This window comes from Dipodomys merriami, unplaced genomic scaffold, assembly GCF_024711535.1.
Source record: "Dipodomys merriami isolate MVZ:Mamm:240054 unplaced genomic scaffold, mDipMer1.0.p SCAF_5, whole genome shotgun sequence".
Taxonomy (NCBI): domain Eukaryota; kingdom Metazoa; phylum Chordata; class Mammalia; order Rodentia; family Heteromyidae; genus Dipodomys; species Dipodomys merriami.
Genome location: NW_027206068.1, coordinates 29,562,128 through 29,586,066, shown reverse-complemented (window position 1 = coordinate 29,586,066; position 23,939 = coordinate 29,562,128). Strand labels below are relative to the sequence as shown.

The window sequence follows — 23,939 nt, the reverse complement described above, 5'->3', positions numbered from 1 at the left end:
CTTGTTTCATTTCTTTGTTCTTCTATATTTGATTCTTTTTTTTTTTTTCCCCTGGGGCTTGAACTCTGGGCTTGGGCGCTGTCCCTCAGCTCTTGAGCACAAGGCAACAAGGCAAGCACTCTACCACTTAAGCCATAGCGCCACTTCCTGTTTTTGATTCTTAATTATCTCATCTTTCCTCTTCTCATTCAGAATGTGAGGTACAAATCATATCATATTTTTTCTTCATAGCTACTCATACTGAGCCTGGGGACCTGAGTAAATTATTTACAGACTAGGAGTGTCACAGGTACAACCATATTTTATCATCCCTGCATCTAAGTATTTGGGAATTCATTCAAAAATTTTAATAAGACTATATGATTCCCTCTTCTTTGGCAAGTATTGCCATTACAAAGATGGAAAACACTTTTCTTCTCTTTTTCTTTTTTGGTCTCACAGCAGTTTGGCATAAAATTCATACACTTGGCAAACATCTTCCTGTAAAATGACTATCTGGAAAACTAGCATCTGCTTACTTTATCTCTTTTCTGTAGTAGGTTTATTTATGAAACATCTTACTTATAAAAACTGTTTTTTTTTCTTTGTGAGAACCAGCTACACTGAACTGTGAAATTAAGCCACATTTCCTCCTTTGAAATTGCTTAACTTCCTTTTCTGGGCTTTCCAGAGTTGAACCACTGGGAGAAGAGTCAGAATGAATAAGCAGAGAGGTTACTGGATACTTCTTTGAGAAGGGTGTGTTAAACTATGAGTAAGGCATTCAGGGCGGCAGGGCCAGTGGGCTAACAGTGTGTGGTGAGATAATTGTCTCTGAATTTCCAACATTGCCAAATGTTTCTATTTCAAATATTCTTAAAATATGAACCATATACGGGGCCACAGGGTTAGCATTGACTAATGTACCCATGAAGGTGTTATTTAAAAATTTTCCAACTCTACCATACATTCTATGCAGGTCTTCACTATGCTTGCTAATGACTGTTGCTTAATATATAATGCAAAGACATCGTTTATTGGTTTTCAACCCTGGTTGAATCACTTTGGGAATTTGAAAGCACCCACATAAAAGAGAGGGCTCTAGCCCGGTGCCGGTGGCTCACGCCTGTAATCCTAGCTACTCAGGAGGAGGTTGAGATCTGAGGATCGTGGTTCAAAGCCAGCCTGAGAAGGAATGTCCGTGAAATTCTTATCTCCAATAAACCACCAGAAAACCGGAAGTGGCTCTGTAGCTCAAGTGGTAGAGCACTCGCCTTGAGCTGAAGAGCTGAGGGACAGCGCTCAAGCTGAGTTCAAGCCCCACGACTGACAAAAAAAAAAAAAAAGAAAGAAAGAAAAAGAGAGAGAGAAGGCGCTACTCTAGCCCAATATGATCAATTGGGCCTGATGCATCAGTATTCTTAAAAAAAATAGTCCCTGATAGCTCTAACACAGTGAGAGTTGAGAGACCACAGTTTAATGGAATAAATGTGTTTTACATATTGTCTTTGTTGGTAATTTTTTAAAGATGTATCTTTTAAGAAAGTTGGATTCTCTTAGCGAGATTTCTTGCAAAGGAGTTTCTTAGCTGAAATCTTTTGAAGTGTACTTTTGAGAAAGTCGGTCCCAGTGTCCTTATAATCCCGAAAGGAAAAAAATACTTTCAAAACATTGACACATTGCATTCCTTAAGTTTTGAGTCATGTGTAGGATGAAAAGCAACTTACTGAAATTCTCTTTAGATGTTTACAAAACCCATCTAAAAAAGGATTTTTGAGTAAGACTCCATTTTCTTGTGGTAAGCTTGGTTCAGAACACTTAGCTCATTGTTATGTTTACCATTTTCTATGAGAGAAGTCTGCATTACTTTGTCATTGTGTGATATTGATCACCACACAGAAGCTCTATTGTCCCATCAATGCAATGGGCCTGCAATTCCTCACACACTGTGTGGTTGACATAAAAATGGAAACTTCAGTTGGGGAGTGCTATTTAGCAGTAAGCTAATTGGATCTTGTTCTACTAAGAAAAAAGCAATGTGGAATGTGTCTGACAGTTTGATACATCCTGAAGAATACATGTTTCTGTGTATAGAAATACTTGCTCCTGCCCTGTTGATCTACCCCAAATGATCCAAAAAGCGGCTATTGGGGCAGGGTCGGGGTGAGCAATGCCACAGTGATGAGTGAATTCTCTTTCCTTTCCTGGCGCCAGTGCAGATAGGTGCCAGTGCAGATAGGTGTCCAGTTTACCAATCAGCCCAGTTCTAGGCTGCCTACCCCCACCCAACCCCTTTGAATTAAAAATACAAACTGAGCCGGGCGCTGGTGGCTCACGCCTGTAATCCTAGCTACTCAGGAGGCTGAGATCTGAGGATCGCGGTTCAAAGCCAGCCCGGGCAGGAGAGACCGTGAGACTCCTATCTCCAATAAACCACCAGAAAACCGGAAGTGGCGCTGTAGCTCAAGTGGTAGAGCGCTCGCCTTGAGCTGAAGAGCTGAGGGACAGCTCCCAAGCCCAGAGTTCAAGCCCCACGGCCGACAAAAAAAAAAAAAAAAAAAAAAAAAAAAAAAAATACAAACTGAAATTCAGTGAGGTTGAGAAACTTTGTATATGTTTTATCTGAACATTTGAGTATGTCCTTAATGATATAGAAGTTTAACATCTAAAAAAGATTATTTGTGTAGGGAAAAACTCAGTCAAGTTTATGGAATTTAATATTTGACATCTTTTTCAGGGAATTGTGAAACTATACATTTCTCTCTAGTTAATTATTAACGGTGGATCTGCCAGCATTTGAATCCTTTAGAGAATTAGGAACACCCTACAAATTTTAGAAGAAGGAAAATAGTTAATTTATACACAAAATGTTTCATACTAAGAGTTTTTGTTTTTCTTTAAAAGGTAACTTTCGTAGAGAAAAATAACAAAATCTAAATGCACAGCTTAATTCTCAGGAAGCTAAACTCAGAGGAATAAGAAAACATTATGCCAGAGGTCCCTCCTGCCTCCAGCAGTGTTTCATGGAGCAATGTATGAATTTTGTCTGTTCTTAGACTTGTATATAAGCTGGGGGTTAAGTGGTTATGGGGGAAGATTTGTCTTTATTTTGTTCAGTTATCTGATGTAGTACCATATGTCATAGGTTAAACCTCTCATTAGACTATATTCCATTGTTTCAATAGACCACAGGTTTTTGGTTTTTGGTTTTTGTTTGTGGTTTTTTTTGTTGTTACTGTTTTTCCTGAGACAGGGACTAGCTATGCTACCCAGGGCCAGTCTTTGACTCCTGAGCTCAAATGATCCTCCTGCCAAATATCTGGGATTATACTTGGTTGGCCATACTTAACACATAGCTGCATTTCGAACCAGATATTCTCATTTAGAGGGTTCTTTCATAGAGGCTTCTAGAGACTTTCATAGAGACCTTCAGAACCAACCCTCTTAGCAAGGGGGAGAGGAGAACTTTAATGTCATTTTTTTTTCTTTTTTTTTTTTCTTTCATTTTCTTTCATTCTTTTCATTTTTTTTTTCTTTGCAGACTTTTCTATGCTTACCTCTCCTCCTTCTCTCCTCCCACTCTTGTGTCTGGGAGATTTTGGTGATGGTGGTATGGGCCTTTTGATAGCAAGATTGCTTCATCAGGATCCTTCACCAGATACTCCATCTTATAGGGAAATGGGACAGGGAAGCAGGCACTTGCTGTAGTTTGTCCTCTTGCTTCTAGTAAGAGATTAAGAATCCAACTGTTTTTTTTTTTTCTATTGTTACTTTAAGTAACCACCTAGATACCTGACAGCTCAGTTGAGTGCCTCACAGAAATTTACCTACAGGAAGCTATACTAGTTCTAGGTTTGTATGCTTCTGGTGATATAGTCTTGAAATCCACAAAGCCAGAACTAGGAGATATTTGAAATTTATTGACACATAAACGACCTTCAAGAGAATATATGTAGCTCGATGTGTTATTGTGGTGAGCTTCTCCTGTATTTGTGGTATACAACCTTCCAGCTCATCACAGGGAGGCCTCCCCAATCCTGTGATTTTGCTGTTCCCTGAAGGTCATGGCTGTTCTCACTTCAAATATGATAGATAAGGTTTGTGTTTTTTAAAAACTCTGTAACAATATATATTCTCTGTGTTTGACTTCTTTCATTAATACGTTAATTTTTTTCTTTTTGTATGTACTGGAGTCTGAATCTCACGCTTGGTAGCAGCCACTCTACTACTTCAGCCATGTCTTCAGTCCTTTTTGCTATGTTCGTTATTTTTGATACAGTTAGCCTAGACTACAATCCTTCCCATGTGGGCTTCTTGCTGTAGCTAAGATGACAGATGTGTACCACCCTAACCAGGTTGAGATGGGATCTTGTGAACTTTTTTGCCCAGGTTTGTCTAGAACTTCATTCCTCCTCAATCCTACAACCTACTAAGTAGCCAGAATTATAACTATGAGCCCTTATGTCTGGTGTTAGTATGTTTTAAACATCTTTTATGTTCTAACTTTTTGTTATTTTATTTCAGATGTATGGGAGACAAATTATGAGAGCTTACGTGTACTAAACGTTGAAAGAAATGGGAATATTATTTATACCTATAAGGTACATGTATTGTAGTATATATATATATATATATATAAACATAACATTTAATATATTAACTATACTTTCTTTTTTTCAAAATTCAAGGCTATACTTTGTTGATAGGCAATGGATAAAACTTGTTGGTGTTAACATTTAACATTATGACCTTGCTTTTGCATATATGGTACTGTATTACATGATTCATTTTTTCCATTTTAGGAAGTAAGTAACCAACATATCTGACATTTAAAACTTTTCAGTAAATGAAAATTTTTATTTTCTAGATAAATAAAAAATTTCAAGCCAAATTGTGTTAAAATTTTCCCTTTGAGAAGTTATTAAATACCTAGATATTCAGAGTTAGATTTTTGAGCCATTACTCATGCTTTCAATATTCAGTTTTCTAAGAGAAATTCAACTTTATTGATAACTCTAACAGGATACATGAAAGAATAGTTCTAATAGAAGTTTGCACGTATGTACTTCTGTGCATTTTTTCCTGTTAGATAAAAAAGTTACTAAGTTATATCTAAGGATGGTGCATTTTTAAAGTGTCACCTGATTCAGAAGTTTCATTTAGAAGGATGTTGTGGATTTGTTCTAGCCAATCTTATTACCCATCATATTTATCTCCTTAAAGGCACAAAAGGATTTTTCTTTTTCATCATGCTCAATCCTACTAGACAGGTCTCTGAAGTGCTAAGCTAGCAGTGTTGATCTGTTTTCCTCAGTGTGCCCAAACAGGTAGCTGGGTCAGTTTCTGTGTCTTTTTGACATGTACAGCAAGCTTTTCTTCATGTGCATACTAACACCAGACATAAGAGCTCATAGTTATAATTCTGGCTACTTAGTAGGTTGTAGGATTGAGGAGGAATAAAGTTCTAGATGAATTATTGAACGTTTATTTCATTTTGTTTTTTGGTGCTAATCCTGGAGCTTGAACTCTGGTCCTGGGTACTGTCCCTGAGCTTTGTTGCTCAAGGCTACTCCTCTACCACTTGAGCCACAGCTCCACTTCCAGCTTCTTTGGTGATTTATTGGAGATAAGTCTCAAGAACTTTCCACACTGGGGCTGGCTTTGAAACTTAATCCTCAATTCTCAGCCTCCTCAGTAGCAGGGATTACAGGCATGAGCTACTGGTGCTTGGCTTATTGCAAGTTTATTTTAAAGCTACTGACAATTTTGTAAACAATGCTATCTAATAAACATCTTTTTAAAATGTCTTTAGGATGATAAAAGAAATGTCATCTTTGGATTCTATGATTGCCAAACCAAACAGAACAAGGTAAAAATCACGACAAATCATTGATAAAAATCTATCTACTTTTAATTATATTACTTTTAGTAATAAAAACAGACTTTATTAAAATATAAATATATAATAGTACATAAATGTAAAATATATGATTTTTATTACTGTTAGTTTTCTTCTTTTGCCTCATCTGTTTTCTAGATATAAAACTAATCTCACTCTCTAAAAATTTATATCTCTTTGCCTTCTTTCTCTTACTTTTAAAATTTTCTCCCAGTTTCTCTCTCTCCCTCTTTTCCCTCTTCCTTCTCCCTCCCCCTGTCTCCTCTCACTTGCACCTTAAAGTCTTGTCAACTGAGACTTAAGTACATTGGCTCAAATCAAAATGTCCAGTATTCTGTTTGAGAAAAGAATGCAGGAAGTCCAGTGCCCTAGCCCTGATTTGTGTCCTGGGCATTTCACAATACCCTCTGGTCTTTCTGCTTCCGTGTGTTCTTTACTTGTCTTCTTAACAATCCAGGTGAGAAACGTAAGGCATTGGTTGGTATAGACAACATTGTCTAATTCATAGGGCAGTAGAAGGGCATGGGCAGGACTCAGATATCCCCCAACTTAAATGTACTTTGTCAATTCCAAATTTCTTATAGGCCATTCTTCCCTTTAGGTTTCTAATATGCTGCTTGGCTAATTCTCCCATGTTTCCCCCTTTTTCCACCTCTTCTATGCACACTCAGCATAAAGGATTTTCATGACTGGATAGCACACCTGCATATATCATACTGTAGTTTCATTGATCCATTGTTGACGGTGTTCTAGTTCTGTGGGACGCTTGCCTTCTGTTTAGTCTGTTTGGCTTCCAGTATCAAATTTCCTTTATTAAATTTAAACTTGCCTCCATATTTTCTCTTTTTTTTAAAAAAAAGAAAATTTATGTTTTATTTTTCTTTACATTTAATTTTTTAAATTTTGGTTGAATGCAGAAGCTGGCACAATGTAGGCAAGAACTCTTACCACTGAGCTGCATCCCTACCCTCTGTTCATTTGTAAAGATCCCCATTTGATTATATGATATCCTTTTTTCCTTTATTGTCAAACCCTAATTTAGAAAAACACAAAAGAAAGGAAGTCAAATGTTTTACCCATATTTTTGCTCTTTCTATTGTTCTTTCTTCCTTCCTCATAGGTCTGATTCCTTTTGTTGAACAATCATTTCCTTTGTTTTCTAAGAATTTGTTTTACTCATTATTTTAGGGTATGTTGATGGCTTTTTCTTACCGTTTCCCGGTCATCTGAATATGTCTTCTTTTATCCCTGGAGTATATTTATCTTTATTTTTGAAGCATAATTTATTATTGACATATATTTATATTTCTTCCTGAAATATAGAAGCCAAATTGACAGTTCTTTCCTTGCAGCACCGGAAACCTGTTGTGTCGTTTCCTCGTGGGCTCCCGTGGGTGCTTGGGAGAGAACTGCTGTCACTTAAGCTTGCTCCTCCCAAACTTACCGTGTCATTTTTCTTTTCTAATTTCCAAAAAAGATCTTTTTTGTCTTTTATTTTCTGACCATTGATTTGAATTTGTCTCTTTGGGTTTGTTTGGGTCTTTCCTGTGAGGGGTTCACATAGCTTGTAGAATCTGATGTCTTTTGTTCAGTATGGAGCATTTGCAGTCATCAGCTACTATTTTTTTTCAAATGTCTTTAAAAAAAAAAACCTTGCCTTATTTTTTCCTCTCTTATTTCTCCAATGAAAGCTCATTGGAGGGCTGGGAAGGTGGCTCAGTGGTAGAGCGCTTGCCTTGTATGCCTGAGGCCCTGGGTTCGATTCCTCAGCACCACATAAGCAAAAAGAAAAAAAGCTGGAAGTGGTGCTGTGGCTCAATAGGTAGAGCACTAGCCTTGAGCTGAAGAGCTGAGGGACAGCACCCAGGCCCAGAGTTCAGGCCCCACGACCGGACACCCCCTCCCCCGCCAAAAAAAAGAAAGCTCATTGGATGGATTGCTGTAATACTTAGAAGTGAGTTAAATGCTTGTCTGTAGTTTTTTGTTGTTGTTGTTGAAATTATTAGGCCATTCAAGGATTAAGAAACCATTGATAGCTGAGGTGGCTTGTGCTTTAATCCTAGGTACTCAGGAGGCTGAGATCTGAGGATTAAGAAGTCAATCCGAGCAAGAAAATCCATGAGACTCTTATCTCCATTTAACCATCAAAATCTTGTGACTTAAGTATTAGAGTACTACCTCAAGCACAAAAGCTCAGGAGCAACACCCAGGCCCAGGACTCGTATACACACACACACACACACACACACACACACACACACACACACACACACACACACACACACACACACACACACACACACACACACACACACACACACACACACACACACACACACACACACACCTCAAAAAGAAATAAAAAGAAAAAAAACCTAAGAAGCAGTGATGTATACTGACACTATTACATGAAAAAAAGTTGCCAATAATAAATTCCATTTATGTTTTATAAAAAGCTTATAAGAAAACTCAGAAGGCTGTGGACATGGTTCAAGTGGTGGAGCAACTGTTGAGCACCTATGAGACCCTGAGTTCAAACCCCAGTACCTCAGAAGAAAAGACAAACTATCATGTGCAATGGTACAATATATATTGAGATGATTTTAAGACATGGAAGATTAAAGAATAAATTTACAAACACACTTCCTTTTGGAATAGAGTTGAGATGGCTGAGTGTACCATAAGATTTCAACTTTTTATTGTTGCATTAAAAGTTGCAATGTTTGTATTTTTTAAGCATTGAGACTATGCTCATGTGTTACTTTATGATCCAAAGTTTTAAACATTAAAATAAGTGTACGCATGTGTGTACTCACGATTCTTTCTAATTCTAAATTAGAATCCCACAGAGTAAGTTAAAGAAACCCAAATTTTTTCACTAGATTCCGTGTGTTCTTATTAACTCAGAGTTCACTTTTTCTAAGTGTTTCCTGACTTCTCGGTACTTGGCACTAAGTTTTGACTATGCAGCTCTAGCGTATTTGCAATAATGTTTTTAGTCTGCAAGTATTAATTATCTTGTGAATACTTCTACTATTCACTGTTTCTGTCAGCCTGTTCTCTCCTGAAGACTGAGGCTCCATCTTCTCTTCTGTCTCTGAGTGTATTTTAAATGAGTTTGCCTAACTTAATCGATTCTTACCTCATCCTCTTTCTGTGTGGCTATTTCATTTTCAAACAATTAGAATCCAAGCCAGGTGCCTGTAATCCTAGCTTCTTAGAAGGCTGAGAATTGAGGATCAAGGTTCAAAGCTGGGGGGGGGGAAGGCTAAAAGCTCCCCAAGAGACTCTTATCTCCAATTAACCACTCAAAAACAAAACAAAACAAACAAACAACAACAACAACAAAAACAGAAGTGGAGCTGTGGCTCAAAGTGCTAGAGCATCTAGCCTTGAGTGAAAAAGCTCACGGACAGCACCCAGGCCCTGGGCTCAAGTCCCATGACCCACAAACAACAACAACAACAACAACAACAGAGGGGTCAGGCCTGTAATCCTAGCTACTCAGGATTGAGGATCACAGTGAGAAGCAAGCCCTGGCAGGAACATCTGTGAGACTCTTATCTCCAATTAACCACCAGAAAACCGGAAGTGGTGCTGTGGTTCAAGAGATACAACGTTTTCCTTGAGCTGAAGAGTTCTGGGACAGTGCCCTGAGTTCAAGCTCCATGACCCAACAAAAAAATAGAATTAGAATCCTTTGATTTCAGTTTTATTTTGTTTTTGAGATAGGCTCTCATTATATAATCTAGGTTGGCCTTGGACTTACAGTCCTCCCTGAACCCACTTGAGTGCTGAGATTACAAATATGTGTCACTATGCCTGGCTTCTATTGATATTTTGAACATTCCAAACAGCAATGAGAAAACAAGATTAAATATAGAAACTTTTTTTTTTTGCTAATCCTTTAAGTAAAAAAAAATGCACTTTGACAATCTTTGAGACTTAACTACTGATGGTCAATAATGTGATTTGCTTAAAAAATTTCACTTTAATGATTCTAATACTAATATTTGAGTGGTTGTTATTAGTGGTACACATTTTGCTAAGTCGTTCATGCTCATTATCTCTCTTGCTCCTCTCAATCCCATGAGGCAGGTATTATGTTCTTGTTTGTTTGTTTTTATCGGTGGTGAGGTTTCTGTCCCTCCACTCTTCAGCTCAAGGTGAGGACTCTACAATTTGAGCCACAGCGCCACTTCTGGTTTTCTGGTGGTTAATTGGAGATAAGAGTCTCATGGACTTTCCTGCCCTGGCTGGCTTTGAACTAAGATACACAGATCTCAGCCTCCTGAGTAGCTAGGTTTACAGGCCAGGAGCCACTGGTGCCCAGCTGGTATTATGTTAAGGGGGCAGAGTTTGAATAAATTGTCCAGTCACATAGCAAGTGGCAGTTAAGACTTAAAGCTCAATCACAACTCATGGATAAGTTTCACTGCCAAATATGACCTGACAGCAAATTTTGTTTGTTAAAAAAAAAATCCAAAAAGTTTTAGCATGAATAAACTAATTGAGGATTCATTGGTAAAAATCTTGTACCACATTAATACTTGATACAGGGCTCAATGGGAATTTATCTCCATGCAATAATCATTTGATATAAAACTCTAAATTAATTATTTTTGTTTTAATAGCATCTTTATACCTTTGAAAAAGACTTGCAAGTCATTAGTGGCTCTATCAACAGTGAGAAAACATTGCTTGGTAAGTTGAACTCTTACTGCTACATGTCAAGAACTAAACTATGCCATTTAAGAATTTTAATGTATTGGATTTTGCAACATTTGATCATTCTATAACAATGCTTTTCCGGAAGAGAAATATTCTTTTGGAAATTAGATTTGAAATGAAGAGTCTGTAGGGCATCCCTACCAAAAAAAATTGAATTCTTTGTATTTTATTATTTGAAGTTTTACTTATTTCTATATAAAATCATAATACGCCACTACATGGATCGATTGCTAATGGATTTTTTTTTTCTTTTTCAATTAGCTGCAAGTTTAGTTCAATCTACTGAAGAAGGAAGAAGGAATGAGCTTCAACCAGGTAATGAAATTAGACTTTTTTTGGTAAATAAGATGGGTAGAGGAAGATTAATTGGACTAAGTCAAAGTTCAGTCATTAGAAGTATCTTTCTCTTAGAATGAAAAGGCAGTAGTCATTTACATTTAAGCGTGAGCAAGATTTTTTTTCGAAGTTTTTGTTTTTCAGGTAAAGAAGATGGTACAGAAACTAATAGAACAGTAAAGTATCAGAAGCATTAAAATGACAATTAGCTCCTGAACATTAAACAAACCCTGAATATACATTGAACCCTATGGCCAGCAGCTACTGTATAGTGTTGGGAAAGTCATACTTAGCATTTTTTAAATAACTGCTGAATACATATGATTGCATTGCAAATAGTCCATGGATGCAAAATAAAAATGAATTCTAGCTTGGTGATGGTGACTCATACCTGTAACTCTAGCTACTCATGAGACTGAGGTGTGGCACAAGTGTAGAGAGAGAAAAAGCTAAGGTACCATGCCCATGCTCTGAGTTCAAGCTCCAGTCCTAGCATCAAACAACAACAACAACAACAACAACAACAACAAAAACCACCCCCCTCTCCCCAAACCCAATTCTACTCATTAGCCAACATCCAATTTATGGCTGATAATGATCTATTAATTAAAAAAATCCTGTATCATCCATCTGTCTACAGCTCAACAGTATTGAATATTTGCTGCAGGTCAAGTACCCTTTGTGGTCCCAGGGACACCATGTCTGTAAGAAATTGGGTGACCACCTTTCTAATCTAATTTTCCAGTGCAAATGAACACAATGGCTCGAAAGTCCAGGTTAATAAGTGAAGAAGATGTATTGTAAGAACAATGAATTGTCTTTGTTGTTCCATTTTTAACATAGCAACCAAGAAAGAGTTCCTCTTAATGAAAAGGACTAGTGAGGGGGTGGGAAGAGGTGTGTGTCCCTCTTTGGAGACATTGAGGAAAAGACAGTCTTCAACTCCAGCTTTTTGTTGTCATGTGGGGTCAGTTATACAATGGGACCAACTTTCAATTAAGAGAACTTTGGATTTCATTTAAAAATCGAATTTGTAAACACTGACTCATGTATATATCTAATTTGTATATATATCTAATTTATATATATCTTATTTGTATGTATATTGTATACATATGTATGTATATATCTAATATATGTACATATACATATTTGCTGGGGCAATGCTAAGCACCACAGGCTGGTACTGGCCTGTAGACTACCATTTTTTAAGTCTCCGTTTTTGTGGCTTGCCTAGCAGTCCCTTACTGTTCTGATCCCAGGTGCTTTCCATCTGCTCTGTTTACTTGGCACTTCAGTTCCTTCTGGTGTTAGCATAGTTCTCTGTGTCTGCGTGGGATGGAAAAACCCTTTGTACATACTTTCCACAGGAGCCTTGTGAGGCTTCTTGGGAACACTCATTTTCTCCCAGTGGAATCTGGATAGGGTCTTCTTGGCTCAGCAAGGGTTTAGGAGAAATGGCAGGGGGCAGGAGGTTTCCTCTGAAATTTCATCTTTTTGAATTTTTTGCTGGTGCTAGGGCTTGAACTCCAGACCTTGGCATTGTCCCTGAGCTATTTTTGCTCAAGGCTAACACTCTGCCACAGCACTACTTCTGGCTTTTTGGTGGTTAATTGGAGAGAAAAATTTTCCAGATTTTGCTACTGGGGCTGGCTTTGAACCATGATTCTCAGAGCTCAGCCTCGTAAGTAGCTAGGATTACAGGAGTGAGTCACTGGCAACTGGCTTGAAATCTCATGATTTTTGTTACATACTCTTATCTTCCCCTGCCATGACACAGACTGAGAACTACCAATCACCATATTGTCCATTCCCCTCTCCCCCGCCAGCCCCCACTGCTGTGCTCTGTCCTTCTCTTCCCATTCTCATTGCACTCCAGACTCATGGAGTAGTGTAAGCAAGATATGATCTGGGTCACTGATATCCTGACCCCATCCCCCTCCCCCCCAGCCCAGGACAAGGGTGTGGACCCCCCAGTTCTATTCCTTTTAGCCTTAGAGCTTTTCTACTATGCTACTTAACCTAGTAGTAACTGATTTTCACTTGATGCTTATCATCCATACCTCATGTGGAGCAAGTCCTTATTGGCTATACATTGTTACAAAACATACTTTCAGATTTAAAGTTAATTTACATACAACATTAAATCTATCCAGATATTCTTGCTCAGTCTTGTAAGCTTGTAACTGTGGTGATATTATCTTCTCACATCTTTAAAAACATTAGAATAGAGATAGTCACTTATTATACTGGGGAATCCTGTAGTTTTCCAGCTTGGCTCACCTTTCATGCCAGCCACTGAGAGGAGAACCAGCTCTGCCCTGGGGTAATCTGACAGTATCTCACCTCAGCCACCCAGCTACTTCTTGCTTTCTGCCTAGGGCCTTTGGGACAATCTATTTACTACCCACCCATGTTTAGCCTAGAAGAATGGTTGGAATAATGGATAGTATGGCAACTCAAGACTGGTGGGGATCAGGATCTAAAGGACAATTATCTATCTCCCCTTCCCTTCCTGAGATAGGTGATTTGGTGAAGAGACAGCTTCAGCTCCACGGTGGCCACTGATGCCCTTTGGTGTGTGCCTTTCCCCTGGTTCATTCTCTTCAGCCCCTCCCACCAGGCCTTCATGGCCAGAGTGATCCTGTCCCCTGTTGTAACTTCCTGTCTTAGTTTGAGTTTCCTTATAAGTACAATCTAGATACAAATTTTGGTATGATCCTAGAAAACACTGTTTTTTTTGGGGGGGGGACTCTTTAAATAGAGATCTAAAAGATCAAGATACATTGCACATCATCAACTCATGTTGAATTGAAACCCCTTTGTATAACCAAAGATAATTTTTAAAAAATGAAAAAATAAATACATAAAAGAAAAGAGGGAAAAGCACGTTTCTGGTAGAATTAACAGCCAGAACCAAGGTCCTGAAGCCCAACTATACCCGGCAGATTCTCTGTTCAAGGATAGCCAGGAGGCCAATGAGGCTGAAGTAAGATGACCCAGGAGTAGAATGGGAAAAAAATGAAGGCATAGAAAAGTGGAGATGAGTGCAAGTTGCTCATGTAGATAATAGGAGACCATTGAAAAGACTTGGCCTTCTCTACAAGTGAAGTAAAAAATCAGTGTGGATTTTGATCAGGGGAGTAATCAGACTGTGTGTGTGTGTGTGTGTGTGTGTGTGTGTGTGTGTGTGTGTGTGTGTGTGTGTGTGTGTGTGTGTGTGTGTGTGTGTGTGTGTATTTGCCAATATTGGAGCTTGAACTCAGGGCCAGAGCACTGTCATTAGCTTTGTTGCTCAAGGCTGGCACTCTACCATTTGTGCCATACCTTGGCTTCTGGCTCTTTATTGATTAATTGGGAAGAAGACTCAGAGTCTTTTTTTGAATCATGATCTTCAGATCTCAGCCTCCTGAGTAGGTAGGATTATAAGCATGAGCCACTGTGCCTGGCCTTGAACAGATACATTTTGAAAAGTTTATTTTTTTTCTGTCCTAGAAGTTGTAAGTCATTTGATTAAAGAATATAGTTTGCCTCTTAGTATTAATACTCTGTCACTTAAAGTGAGATTTTTATCACTGCAAAAGAGACTGTAACACTTCCATCTACCCTGTGCTATACATGGTCATTGTGCTTCCACATTGGTAGGATAGAAACAGGCATGTGCCAATATGCTCATCTGTTGGTTAAGATGAAGTCTCACGAGCTTTTCTGTCTGGACTGGCCTCCAGCCACATCCCATGGTGGGGCTTGTACTCTGGGCCTGAGCACTGTCCCTTAGTTTTTTTGCTCAAGGCTGGTACCCTACCATTTGAGCCACAGTTCCACTTTATTTTTTGTGTGTGTGTGGTTAATTAGAAAGATGGGTCTCATGGATTTTTCTGCCTGGACTGGCTTTGAACTACGATAATTAAATCTCAACCTCTTGAATAGCTAGCATTATATGTACCCAAACTTTTCTGGTTATTTTTGAAGTAGGACCTTGTAAATTATTCTATCCAGACTATCCACAAACTGTGGTTTTTGCTCTCAGCTTACCAAATAACTAAGATTACAGGCATGAGTCACTAGCACCCATCTGCAAGGCTCTTTTGGGGTCCTGGAGAGTGGAACTAGGGTAGCATTATAGTTAGTGCCACCTCAAGGATTAGATAATGATGGTAGAATTGCTTTGTTACTTCACAATGGGTGTAGTAGGATATACAAGGGTTCATTTCCTATTTGCTTTGGAAAAAGTAGCATATGATATTCAAGTGTTCATTACCAACAATCTCTTTTTTTCTCTGTAGGCTCAAGGTGCCTGACTTTGCTGGTGGAAATCTACCCTGTTAATAACGTGAAAGTTCTCAAAGCAGTAGATAGCTATATTTGGGTACAGGTAAGCAAGCTATCATTTATCCCTTGTGTCATTCATGAGAAGACATGAGACCCAGGGGATGAGGTGTTTTCAAAATGCTTTTGCACACATTATCCCATTTAGTCTTCAAAGTAATCTTGTAGATGGGTTTGGTGGGAAGCACAGTTCTTCAGATGAAGAATTTAGACCTAGCTTTCTTGATGCTGCTATGCCAGGACTTGTCTCCTAGTAAGGCAACGCTGCTCCACGATAAAATTCCCAATATTAAGAGGCATTCACAGTAAGCTTTAGAGTAGTTTATTTTGTGTAGCCACATGGTTGACAGATTAATAAATGATTTAATAAGTTCCTGAATTTATCAACACTGTGAATTGTCACAGAGATGCTTTGTGGGCTGGAGGCAAGGCTCAAGTGATAGAGCACTTGCCTAGCAAGTGTGAGGCACTGAGTTCAAACTCAAGAACAGAGAGGAGGGGAACACTTTGTGGATAATATAGGTGAACTAGGCCACTCTGTTCCTCTTTTCCTCTTCCTCTTTTTGTTGGGACAGTCTCTTTATGTGGCCCCAGCAAGCCTCAAACTCATGATATTTTTGTCTTCCCCTTCAGAGTGCTAGAATTATAGGCACGCACCATCATGCTTGGCTTTAGCCAGTCTTCTTCATTTGCAGATTCCATGTTTGTGAATTCTCCTATTTACTATAATTTATTCACAAAAATTAATATTTAGGACACTGCCAGTCATTTGCCAACATGTCAAGGAGGAACAAATTGAGACGCCTGGTTTGCATGCTTCCAACTATAGTTGAAGAAGTCGATATTCTATCTTGTCATTGAAGCCTTCATATCTACAAACGTTTTTACTCTTTAGTACCATGGTTTTTTAATTTTTGTGCTTTTTTTGTTGTTCCTTTTGCTGATCCTAGGGTTTGAACTTGGCCTGGGTGCTGTCTCTGAATTTCTTTTGCTTGAGGCAAGTGCTACCACTTAAACCGCAATACTGCTTCCAGATTTTTTGAGTAATTTATTGGAGATAAGAATCTCACAGAGTTTCCTGCCCAGGCTGGCTTCGAATTGTGATCTTCAGATCGCAGCCTCCTGAGTAGCTAGGATTAAAGGTGTGAGCCACCAGTGCCTGGCTAATTTTTGTGCTTTTTGCTAGAGGCTTTACTGTTTCAATGGCCTCCCAGTGTCATGCTTATCTGCTGTCTCGTGTTCCTAAGGGTGAGAAGGCTTTGATGTGTCCAACAAAGGAAATATGTTACTTGATGAGCTTCATTCAGACATGAATTACAGTGTTGTGAACCAGGAACTCAGTACTAATCAAATCAACAGTAGATGTGCATAGGCTCTTTAAGCAGAAATACAGAAAAGAAAATGTGATGTGTTCATCTGTTGACAAGAATATCATGAACAGGCTGAGTACAGTGGCTTATATTTGTAATCCCAGATGCTTAGGAGGTGGAAATCCATGTGTGTGTGTGTGTGTGTGTGTGTGTGTGTGTGTGTGTGTGTGTGTGTGTGTGTGTGTGTTTGGGAGTGGGTGGGGGGTTGTGGCTCAAAGCCAGCTCAGGCAAAGTTTTAGTGAGATGCCATTAGTAAGCCAGGTGTTGTGGTGTGTGCCTGTGGTTCTAGCTGAGCGTAAGGCCATAGTCAGGAGGATCATAGCCCAGACCAGCCTAGGCCAAAAACATAAAATTCACGGGTGGATCTTACTGTAAAATGTCTTTCATGCCATAAAAGGGGATGGCTGATTTGCTTTGCCATTACTCTGCCAATGACGAGAGCATTATGTCACTGGAGTTTCCCTCCATTCTTCTAGCTTACTGGGTCAGGTCTCACGATGCTGTTGCCTGCTTTGTCTTATAGGCAGAAATTTAGTGGAGCCCTACAGAGGAGCTCATAAAGAAGGAATGGGGTGGATTAAACCTTTTCTCTATGATTCTTCTGTTTGAGGCTTGTAAATTGTCACCTTCCTGCCACACAGTGACTCACTGTCTTTTCTTGGGAAGTCCCTGGTTATACAGTGCTGGAAGTTGCAATGGGGATTATGTTTACTTGGCTCTGAAATTGCACATGAGACTTAGTTGTACAACAGATACCTGGATGACTCTTTTTCTCTGTGTGAAATAGAACATGTAATATAAATGTTGGATTGCTTCTGATTAGCTTCAGAATCAAATATTCCGCATGAGCACCATCCACCCATAGAGTCAGTGTCAGACTTTGCTTCTTTGCTTTGTTTACATGCAAGGGAAAAGTGCTGTGCTGGAGATCACTTCTCCTAGACAACTGAGGTCCTGACAGGACAAGGATCCCTGCTCTGCTTGCTGTGTGTGTGTGTGTGTGTGTGTGTGTGTGTGTGTGTGTGTGTGTGTGTGTGTGTGTGTGTGTGTGTGTGTGTTGATTCCCCTGTGTCTTTTGTATGGTGGGTACTAGATACAATCTTTGAAGTATTTGTATCAACAAAATTATAATTTTGACTAACTTCATTTTTTATAGTTCCTCTATCCATATGTTGAAAGTCACCCTCATTCCCAGAATCACCTGTTACTGATTTCAGAAGAGAAATGTAAGTGCATCTTTAGGGGCGTGTGAATGGCACATAATTACCTAGTGAAAGGCGAGACACATTTCTAAGAGTTTGCTGCTGTTTTTCTTTTTTTGTATGTGTGTGTGTGTGTGTGTGTGTGTGTGTGTGAGTCATGGGGCCTGAACTCAGTGCCTGGTGCTGTCCCTGGGCTCTTTTGCTCAAGGCTAGCCCTTCAACACTTTAAGCCACAACCCCACTTCTGGTTTTCTGGTGATTAGTTGGAGATTAAAGTCTCACAGACTTTATTACCTGGGCTGGCTTCAAACCCTGATCCTCAGATCTCAGCCTCCCGAGTAGCAAGAATTACAGGTGTGAGCCACCAGTGCCAGGCATCTACTGACTTTTGATGTCCCATTGAGACCTAGAATTCCCGTGGAAGAGCTTTGCCTTTGGCCCACACTGCTGCTCTGTCAAGCTAGCTCTATTTCCTTACCTTGAGCTTTTGTACAAGTAGAGTGTTTGTACAACAGTTGTACCAATCTTTTTTTTTTTTTTCTTCTTTAGGATGTTTGTCACAGTGGCCAACCGTAATATAAGGAGAGAGGCATGCATAGAGAGAAAGTTTGATAGGGGCAGATTCCAGGGTACATGCATACGAACTTGGCCAAATTCAAGTAGAGGCATATCAAATTTGGATGTAAGAGGTTATGGCCCCCAGAAGAACAACGGTTGCATATTTTCCCTAATATGTGTATAGATAAGTAAATATGTTTGGTGCTATGGAAGTGTATACAAATGTATTAACTGAAATATAAAGTCCAACAAAACAAATTCCAGGAAGCAGGTACTTGAAAGGGTTAGGTGGAGTCAAGGAGAGATGATTGAGGAAGAGAAGAGGGGGAGAATGCAGTCAATAATTTAATATATAACCTACACAATTAGAAAAGTGAAGGAAGGTTTGGGTATAGAGGGATGGGTGAGAATGTTGTAAGGGGTGACATTGATTGATCAAGATGCATTGTATTCATAAACCGCTTTGTTAAATGGCAACTCCTTTATACAACTACTTAAAGAGGAAAAAGGGGTTATATTCTTTTATGATGTTTTCAAAGTTATGAAAGAGAAAGGATAAATTCAGTGGTGAAACTTTTCTAGTAAGCTGTCTTTGATGGTGTAATATAAACTGCTGATTTATGGTTGGGTGAATAAACTACGCTTGTTTTTCTGTTTCACATGTTTATAAGTAGAACAATTGAAAGGTAAGTGTGACTGAATCTAAATTGTTACTGATAAGGGACCATCTCCAAGTGTCTCAGAGTGTTTGAAGCTTTGTTTATGTGAAACTGACCCCTATGAAAGTACCTCTCCCAAATAGTGTATAATAGTTCCTATCTACATTAATTTAAAAACACATTCAGTACTAGGAAATTGAAGATAACCTCTGCTAAGAGGAATTGTCAATCCTTTATATATCTGATCTCATAGGTGAGGCAAACACTGGTTGAGGGAAGAAGGGGTACAGAAAATCCAAATGTGTCATGCATTCTTGATACTAAAGATTGGACTAGGCAGAGCATGGTGGCTCATGCCTATAATCCTTTCTACTTGCGAGGCAGAGGCTGGGAGGATTGAGGTTGGAAGTTAGTAGAGTTAGAAGAGTTCATGAGACCCATGGGTGGTGCATGTCAGTTTTACCCACTACTGTGGAAACATAAATTGAAGGACCACAGTCCAGGCTGGCCAATGGAACAAAAGCAAGACACTCTCTGAAAAATACCTAAAGCAAAAAGGATTGAAGGTGGTGTGGCTCAAGTGGTAGAGCACCTGCCTAGCAAGTGAAGATCCCAGTACCATCTCCCACCACATAATAAAAAAGGATGTAGTAAATAAGGGTCTTGAGATAGACTGTAAAAAGAGGATGGAGAAAGTTGTGTCTGTGTGTAAACATATGTATCATCATGCGGTATATAAAGATATTGTTTTATAAGCATTTGTTTAATTAGTTTTGTAAAAATTGGTTCACAATTGGTAGGCAATAAATACTGATATTCTCCCTGAATGTTAAATTTTTTCTTTCTTTCCTTCCTTTCTTCCTTCCTTTCTCTCTCTCTCTCTATCCTCCTCCTCCTCCTCCTCCTCCTCCTCCTCCTCCTCCTCCTCCTCCTCCTCCTCCTCCTCTTCTTCCTCCTCCTCCTCCTCCTCCGCCTCTCCCTTCTTCTTTTTAAAGATATTGAGCAAGTTCATATCCAGGTGACCCAAGAAGATGGAGATACAGTGGTAAAGATTTGAAATTCCTTTTGCCTTAGAATTTTCTTACACAAAACACTGCATTTCTTTTAACTTTATTTTTTATTAGCATACACACATGTATTTCTATTCTGTTAAAGATAGATCAATGCTTTTGATATGTCATATTTTCTTGATGCCTTTCAAATGATTCATTTGGTGTTGTAATATGTGAAACAAAGAATGACCTATGAAGCAGTTAGGTATCTCCTTTTTCTCTGAGTCTAACAATAACAGTAACTAATGATAAAAACCTTGCTCATGAAAACTTGTAAATGATTATGTGCATATGTGGGAAATACATTTTTTTTTATCACAAAAGAATCCTCACATGTACTTTTACCTGCTTTTAGGATTGTTCTTTACTTAGTAGATAAAAGTATATAGGTTACTAAGCAGGGTGTAGTTGGGCATGTCTGTAATTTCAGCATTCCCATTTGTCTTTAATGGTGAAGGCTTCTTGTCTGCAGAGGCCATATTGAGAAGCTTATGTCTATAACAGGAAGCTATGAATCTTTATGTACATGTTGGTTTATGGTAGGTGTTGTCTTGCCTTTGCTAGGCCCAACTTGTCTATTAAACTAATAACAAGAATAAAATATGCCTGGTGCTGGTGGCTCATGCCTGTAATCCTACCTACTGAAGAGGCTGAGATTTGAGGATTGTGGTTCAAAGCCAGCCTGGGCAGGAAAGTCTGTGAGACTCTTATCTCCAATAAACCACTAGAAAACCGGAAGTGGCGCAGTGGCTCAAGCGGTAGAGCGCTCACCTTGAGCTGAAGAGCATAGGGACAGCGCCCAAGCCCAGAGTTCAAGCCCCACGACCTATCCCCCCCCCCAAAAAAAAGAATAAAATAGTATCGAGAGTTTGGGAAGAAGAAGTAGTGATGTTGTAAAAGTCTTCTGTAAAATCTGTGCATGTTTTGTGTGTGGAAGAAGTGCAAATAACAAAGGAGAGCTGTTTACATGTATCGTGGGTACAAAATAATGATTTCATGTATTTCCTTTTTAAATAAATTTATTTATACAATATTTTACCTCCTTAGGTAATTAAAAATTCTGACCATCTCCCCAGAGACAGAATAGCTGAGGATTTTGTTTGGGCTCAGTGGGATATGGCAGAACAGAGATTATACTACATCAACCTGAAGGTAAAAATTAGTGCACAGGTACTCCTTTAATGGAACAGCTTGGTTTTAACCATTACTCTAATTCATTAATTACTATATTTTGTTGATAGGAGCAGTCAGTGAGGGTTTATTAGAAATAATGCAAAGTTTTTTTATTACTACTTTTAGTTAGACTGTTGCTGCTGTCTCTCCTTTCTCTTCCTTTCTCCTTCCCCATCTTTTTAAGTGTTTTTTTTTTAAGTAATACATCACAATGTTTTATGTTTTAGAAATCAAAGAGTATCTTAAAATGCATCCAGTTTTATGCTGACAAGAGCTTTAACTTAATGGTAAGTCCAGAGAGAATGGTCACTCCCAGGAAATTTTTATGTTGTCCCTCCCCCAGATCCCCCCTTTTAAGAGAACGGCAACCATAAAGAACATTCTAGTATTTTGGGTATTAGTCACTTGCATGAGCAAGTTAAATAGTTCTGGTCACCAGGGGTGAGAAGAGCACAGGAAATCCCCACCACCAAGCATTTTACATCAAGGGAGCACGTTTTAAGAGTGGGACTCAGTAAGAGGTAAAAGAAGTGGTCTATAGTAAGTAGATTTCAGTTCTTGCAAGTTATGTGACTCAAAACACTTGTGAAGATAGTGGAATGGAAGGTCAAGAAAAAGAGCCAATAAGAGCGTATATTAGTTAAAGAGTGTAATTACTTAAAATACAGGGAAAGTTACTGACAGAGTGTTTATGTAAGGTATCACTAATGTGTTTAACTGTGATGGGTGGCACTGCCATCTTTTTCACTATACTGTTGTTGGTCTGTCGCAGAGATTGTTTTTGTACAATTACAAGACTTCCCTTTTTTGGCTTACCTACCCTTTTTGGGGTCACTCAGCTCTCCATTCCTTACATGGCCATCTGTGTCTTATGAGAGGCTGTGTTTTCCAATTGCCTGATACAACCTTGTTAATGATACTCCAAGTTAGCCTAAGTTTTCACCTTTCATGAGATAAGCATGCACCATATTCATGGTCATTCATAAACTCTGAAGTATTCCCAGTGGACTTCCTGTGCTGTGGATTGGGATGTGGCCTTTGAAGAAGATAATGACAGCGAATGGGCTCTTCATCATTAGCCAAGCACAGCTCTGCTAGGCTTGCTCTGCATTGCAGAGCTCTCATCATTCCCGGAGGGTCATGTTTTGAGTTCATTTCCTCCTGGTCTTTTTGACAGTTCGAAACGCCGCTGGACATATCATTAAAAGACTTGGGATTTAAGTAAGTTACTCACAGATTGTTATTAAATTTATAGATACTAGTAGGTCAAATGATTATACTTATTCTTAGTTCATGATACATAGTATACAGATAAAAGGAAAAATTGATGTTCTCTGTGTGTGTCTTTTTTTTTTTTAATACTTCTGTGCTTTATAGGGAATAAAACAACTTTACCAAGCATGAACTTGAAATGTCACATGAAAAGTCAATTGCGTTGATTTTCTTTAGCCATTTATTTCTGTAGGGCTTCCATTTATTTTGTTCTATGGAAGCTCTTGTCTCCCTGTGATTAAATAAAGAGATGCAGTGAATCAGAGAGAGCTGCATTTAGAACCAAACATCAACCTGTTTCTTCCTTGCCAGCGAGACGATATCACAGGCCAACCTTCTTTCAGCTTGGCTGAATCTATTGTTTTATTTTTTGTGTTTTTCTTTTTTACATAGAAGAAAAGTTTTTTTGTTTTTCCATTATAGTTTTCTTTCCTCTTTAACTATAATTTTATACTAATTTTCTTCTTATAAAGCCACAGAAGACAGTTTCAAAAAAATGAACACAAGGTCATTAAAACACAGAATACTCTTCCTGAATTAAAGATAGTTATAAATAATGAAAGATTACATATTCCACTAGCTGTATTTTACATTTTATCATGTATAGAGCTGGGTGCCGGTGGCTCACGCCTGTAAGCCTATCTACTCAGGAGGCTGAAATCTGAGGATCACAGTTTAAAACCAGCCCAGGCAGGAAAGTCTATAAGACTCTGATCTCCATAAAAACCACTAGAAAACTGGAAGTGGCATGGTGGCTCAAGAGGTAGAGCACTTGCCTTGAGCTGTAGAGTACAAGCCCAGAGTTCAAGCCCCATGACTGACAAAAACAAAAACAAACAAATAAAAAAACCATGTATGAATGTTTAGTTGTGCCTGTTTTGAAACATATTTTTCAGAGTATTTTTTCTATCATAAAAATTATTAAATAGGGCTGGGAAGGTGGCTCAGTGGTAGAGTGCTTGCCTTGCATGCCTGAGGCTCTGGGTTCCATTCCTCAGCACCACATAAGCAAAAAGAAAAAAAAAGCCGGAAGTGATGCTGTGGCTCCAGTGGTAGAGCGCTAGCCTTGAGCTGAAGAGCTGAGGGACAGCGCCCAGGCCCAGAGTACAGGCCCCAGGACCGGACCCCCCCAAAAAAATTATTAAATACAAATTGTAAGTAATTTTTTTCTCCTTTGACAGGCTCATATTTATGTCCTGTGTATCATGTATTTAAAAATATATTTATGTACCATTATACTAAAAAACCCACTTTCTTACTGATGAAAAGTTGTTTACTTAGGGAGAATATCTACTACTATAGATATATCATAGTAGTTACTATACCTTTTAAGAAGAAATATATATATATATTTTGGGTCCGGTTGTGGGGCCTGAACT

At 38.7% G+C, this 23,939-nt stretch overlaps 1 protein-coding gene across 5 annotated transcripts in view; it reads left to right on the top strand.

Moving 5' to 3' along the window:
- Nucleotides 1-23,939, top strand: part of Gsap (gamma-secretase activating protein) — a 78,603-nt gene that overhangs the window by 4,113 nt on the left and 50,551 nt on the right. For 3 of the 5 annotated variants that reach the window (XM_069996330.1, XM_069996328.1, XM_069996327.1), the window contains exons 2-11: nucleotides 4,504-4,580; nucleotides 5,792-5,848; nucleotides 10,513-10,582; nucleotides 10,871-10,924; nucleotides 15,232-15,320; nucleotides 17,801-17,870; nucleotides 20,059-20,108; nucleotides 21,163-21,267; nucleotides 21,516-21,575; nucleotides 22,466-22,509. In XM_069996330.1, coding sequence (XP_069852431.1) covers nucleotides 4,504-4,580; nucleotides 5,792-5,848; nucleotides 10,513-10,582; nucleotides 10,871-10,924; nucleotides 15,232-15,320; nucleotides 17,801-17,870; nucleotides 20,059-20,108; nucleotides 21,163-21,267; nucleotides 21,516-21,575; nucleotides 22,466-22,509 — 676 coding nt within the window. Of the gene's footprint in view, nucleotides 1-4,503; nucleotides 4,581-5,791; nucleotides 5,849-7,979; nucleotides 8,459-10,512; nucleotides 10,583-10,870; nucleotides 10,925-15,231; nucleotides 15,321-17,800; nucleotides 17,871-20,058; nucleotides 20,109-21,162; nucleotides 21,268-21,515; nucleotides 21,576-22,465; nucleotides 22,510-23,939 lie in introns of those variants that run through there. The other 2 variants (XM_069996329.1, XM_069996331.1) reach the window with 2 other exon arrangements.